Genomic DNA, 5,015 nt, shown 5'->3' on the forward strand with positions numbered 1-5,015 from the left:
TGCATTATAATTACATTAAAAACAACAGTAAGAAAGGTAAAACCTCTTGTGTCCCTATCTTGGAGTTAATTTTGCTTATCATCATCTTAGATGGTCATATGTACATAGCTTTTGACATTTTCTGCTTGTCCTAGATATATTGCAAATAAGGGAAACAATAGGACTATGTTTCTTTGGTAATGTCATATATTAGTCAACAAATGTACTCTAGATTTGTAGTAGTATAAACAAAATCTTTACAATATATTATAATAAAATTTCAAATGTTATGTGATCCCATAAAAATATTCTCTAAGAAGCTTTCATTTCTGTGAACTATTTTCTTTCAAAGCAGTCTCAGACAAATCAATTTTTTTCCTCCAAACTACGGCTGAGTAAGTTACTTGGAACATAAAATTAAATACACATATATACAAAATGTATATTTTAAAATGACATGCAAGGAACAAGTCTAATCTTACAATATTTGAAAAACTAAGACAGGCTAATCTGTCAAATATGGGAAAGTAAAATACAAATAAATTTTCTGTGTTTATGCTACAAATAGCAGTGAGCAGGAACATATGCACATGTGCAGATGTGCTGACCACTGGAAGAATGCAGGTAGAAGAACAGGGACTAACATCCTTGCTGTGTGTTCACATCCAGCTGATATTAAGTCCCACTACTAATAAAACTACATAGCTGTCATAAACACTATGAAGTTTATTTATTTAACAAGTGCTAATCAAAGTGTTGCTATGGGGATGCTTTTGTAGATAGAGTGCAAATATCCAAGCATAATAGATAAAATAATTAATAAGATTATCACTTTTAATATGAATGGGCTTTACCCAATGTGTCTAAAGGTCTTCAGGGCAGAAACTGAGGTTTCTCTTTGAAGAATAATTATTTCCTGAAGCATGCAGGAATAACTGGGCCTGTGTCCTAACCAGTTGTCCAATACTAGGAGCCTTAGACATAGCTCACATTAAAGAAACCAATGTTAATTTTTTTTCTCTTTTTACATATACAGACTGATAGTTTAGCAGACACATGGAAAGAAGATAGAAGAAAATAGACCAATAAAAATACACTTAAATATAAAAAATCATTTTACTATTATATCTAAATACAAATAATAAACTTATATACAGTTAAATGCATTATGCTAACCATGTATAGACACACAGACTTATATGTACATTGTATTAGCCAGCTTTCTATGCATATTATTGACTAAAAGAGGAGGAAAATACTCAAAAACAGCAATCAGACACATATTAATCAAATTGTTCTTCATTGTGTCAATAAAGTCATTTTGTGGATATGATTGAAGAAAATTATGTGATCATGCATCATTAAATTGGAGAGCTCCATCTTGCTTTATATTTCAGGTCATTCTCTTAGGAGTGGTGATATGGTATGCATAGCAGAGAAACAATAGGAATTTCGAACACATGAAGACCAGTTGGGAACATAGAAGTACATTTTATCAGGTGAAAGTTCATGGACATTTTATCAATGATTGCATAGTTATTTTCTCCATTCTTTTGTTTTCCAGAAGAATTCGCATTTTCAGAGCATGGGCAATACCAGCAGAGTGACTGAGTTTCTCCTGGAGGGCTTTGCTGAGATGTGGGAGCTCAGACTCCTGCTCTCTACATTGTTCCTGATGATGTACCTGGCCACCATTTTAGGGAATCTGATCATCATCACTGTCACCACCATTGATAGAAACCTGCACACGCCCATGTATTTCTTCCTCAGGAATCTGTCCTTTGTAGACATGGGCTACATTTCTGTCACTATCCCCAATGCCTATGTCAACTCCCTCATTGACAACAGAGCCATCTCTATGGCTGGCTGTGCAATGCAGATACTTCTTGTGATTTTTTGTGCATCTGTGGAGCTGTTTTTCCTCACCATCATGGCCCACGACCGGTCTGTAGCCATCTGCCAGCCCCTCCACTACCCTGTCATCATGAACCACCAGTTCTGTGTCCAGACCACACTGGCTTCCTTACTCTGTGGTCTCATCTACGCAGCTGTTCACACTGGCAGCACATTCAGGCTGTCCTTTTGTCAGTCCAACGTGGTTCCCCAGTTCTTCTGTGACAGTCCCTCTCTAATAAGGCTGTCTTGCTCAGATACCTTTAGCAATAAACTCTTAATTATTTTTTCAACCATAGGTGTAGGTGGTGGATGTTTTATCTTCATTGTTTTATCATATATTCGCATATTTTCAGCAGTGTTGAAGATCCATGTCAAAGAAGAGCGAGGAAAGGTTTTTTCCACCTGTGTGCCTCACATTCTTGTGGTGTCTATGTTTCTTGGTTCTGGTGTCACTGTATACCTAAGGACTTCAGCAATCTCTCAAAGTATTCAGAACCTAATTCTATCTATATTTTATACCATTATACCCCCGTTTCTGAATCCTATCATCTATAGTCTTAGAAATAAACAAATAAAAGAGGCAGTGGAAAAAATAATGTTAAGAATGTTGTATTCAGGAAAACTTTAAAGCTGTCTTGGATTTTATCTAAATATTACCCAGTGAGATTTCAACAGTAAAAATTCAGTTTCCTATACTGTACAAAGTTACTCCCAAATCACTCCCTCATGATTTAGTGTACTAACTCTAATTATCATTCTCATTTTTCCTCAAGGAATGGAATAAAAACTTAATTATATATCATTGTGTTGTATTTATTTACATAATACAGTGTGATAATTTCATACACATATGCAAAATGATAGTCAAATGAAGTCATTTGGCATACCCATCTCTTCAACCATATATATGTACGTATTTATGTATCAGGACTTGAATTCAGGGCTCATCCCCTGACTCACAGTACTCTATAATTTGAGCCACACTTATAGTCTACCATTTTGCTGGTTAATTGGAGATGTAGATCATGGAATTATCTACTTGGCCTGCCTGCCAACAGTAATACTCTATGTCTCTGCCTTCTGAGTAGATAGGTTTGCAACATTAGCAATATGTGCTTAGCTCTTCTGTTTTGAAGGGTTAAGTAGAATGACCATCATGTAATGAATAGATGTGATTAAACAACTTTCTTTTAAGCTATTTTACAATATGTTTATGATTCATCAAATATTTTTAGTGTTGATAATATAATATACATTTTCATCCACATTTTCTATTTACTTAATTCAATCTAATAGAACTATGTAAATGATAGGATTCTCAAAATAAGTACTTTAAAGTTAAATAAGAGTAACACCAATGGAATTACTTTAAAACTAATTTTATGACCCATTTAGAAAGTGAACAGTGTATATGTAAAATGATAATTAACGGAACTATTGTTTTGGCCTCAGTTTTGAGTACTAGAGGAAGATCCTGCTAATTGAATGTTCCTTGTCCTCCCTTGGTTTATCTCATTATTCAAAGCCAGCCAAATCAGACAAGTCTAAGAGGCAGTATTGTATTTCAGCATCTACTTCATGTTGTCATGTACCTGACATAGATGTTTAGAAGCTGAATTCTGCTTCTTGATGCATGTTTGTTTCTCTATTGTGTTTAATAATGTTCAGTCTGGGTTATTTATGAGAAACTTCTCCATTATTTCAGAGATGAAGAAATGTTTAACTGCAAAGAATAGAAGTTCCTTTGGGCCTTCCTTTGGGTCTGGGTTATTTATGAGAAACTTCTCCATTATTTCAGAGATGAAGAAATGTTTAACTGCAAAGAATAGAAGTTCCTTTGGGCCTTAACTAATAGTCTAGCCAGCTAGACTAGTACACCTAAGAGTGTACTGGCCAAGAGATCTTGAAATCTGTATTTCCTTGAGAGTTCTTGTAGATTTTTAAGTACTCTGGAAGCATCTTTCATTCTTATTTTTGTTCAGAAGCTATTTCATATCTTCAGCCTCATTTTTGATATGAAAAGATAATCATGTTTAAGAACAGCAAATCTTAACATCATAGTTTCTCATTTCTAAGTGTTCCTTATTGACAAGTATATGAATTAATTCAGATACACTCCAGATTCCATATAGACAGTATTAACCCTTTTTCTGAGGGCAAATAATCTTGAAAACCTACAGGCTTCTTTTTTTTTGTTAAGGAAGTAAATTCACAGAAATTGAGGAATACACAGCATCTTGAACAAATGGGACTAGGAAAGCTGGATATTTGAGCATAAAGGACTGAATCTAGACTCCTCAGTAATTACAAAAAAAAAACTTAAAATTACTCAAAGATCCTAATGTAAGACCAGAGAATTGAAAATAGTTTAAGAAATTTAGGAGAGCATATATATTCATATATATATATATATATACATATATATGTGCATAGGCAACACTGACAAGGAGACTTACTGTTCACTGTTCAAGAAACAAAAGCAAGAATTGCTTAATGGAATCTGATCCATTTAAAATTTTAACAAAAGAAAGAAAATACCTGAAGGAAAGGAATAGTCTAAAATACAGGAGAAAATGTGATGATTTTTTTACTAGACAATTATGTAGTAAATAATGCATCACTTGGAAAGGATAGATTTAGTGTAGTGACAAGGATTACATTTTCTTTAGCAGAATACACAGAAGCAAGTAAATGTGGAGACATGGGATTTAAATTGATAGAGATCCATCATGAAAGACACTAACAGAACAAAAGGAAGTATAAACACTAGGCAATGCACAGAAGTTCCTAGGCCTTAAGTGACTGACAGTTTTTCTCTGAATCCTGCTATATTTCTACATATTGTCTTGATAAAAAATCATTCTGAGTCTCATGTATTTTCTTACTTGCCTGAATTCAAACCTTGATTCTCAGATCTCTGCCTTCTGAGTAGCTAGGATTACAGGTGTGAACTATGAGTAGCTGATTTCTTTTCTCTTCCTTCCCTTTCTCTTTCCCTTTCCCTTCCCTTTCCTTTCCTTTCCTTGATTGTTGTTTGGTGGTGGTGGTTGTGGGACTTGAACTCAGGGTCTCAGCACTATCCCTAAGTTTTTCACAATCAAGGCAAGTGCTCTACCACTTTGACTCATAGCTACACTTCC

General features: G+C 34.4%; 1 protein-coding gene across 1 annotated transcript; it reads left to right on the forward strand.

Annotated features, from left to right (window-relative positions):
- The first annotated feature begins 1,564 nt into the window (after positions 1–1,564).
- Positions 1,565–2,503, forward strand: LOC138835630 (olfactory receptor 14C36-like). The gene has a single exon (XM_070034103.1). It carries the CDS (start codon positions 1,565–1,567, stop codon positions 2,501–2,503), a length of 939 nt encoding a protein of 312 aa, XP_069890204.1.
- The last annotated feature ends 2,512 nt before the right edge of the window (positions 2,504–5,015 follow it).

The sequence above is a fragment of the Dipodomys merriami genome, unplaced genomic scaffold, assembly GCF_024711535.1.
Source record: "Dipodomys merriami isolate MVZ:Mamm:240054 unplaced genomic scaffold, mDipMer1.0.p SCAF_24, whole genome shotgun sequence".
NCBI lineage: Eukaryota > Metazoa > Chordata > Mammalia > Rodentia > Heteromyidae > Dipodomys > Dipodomys merriami.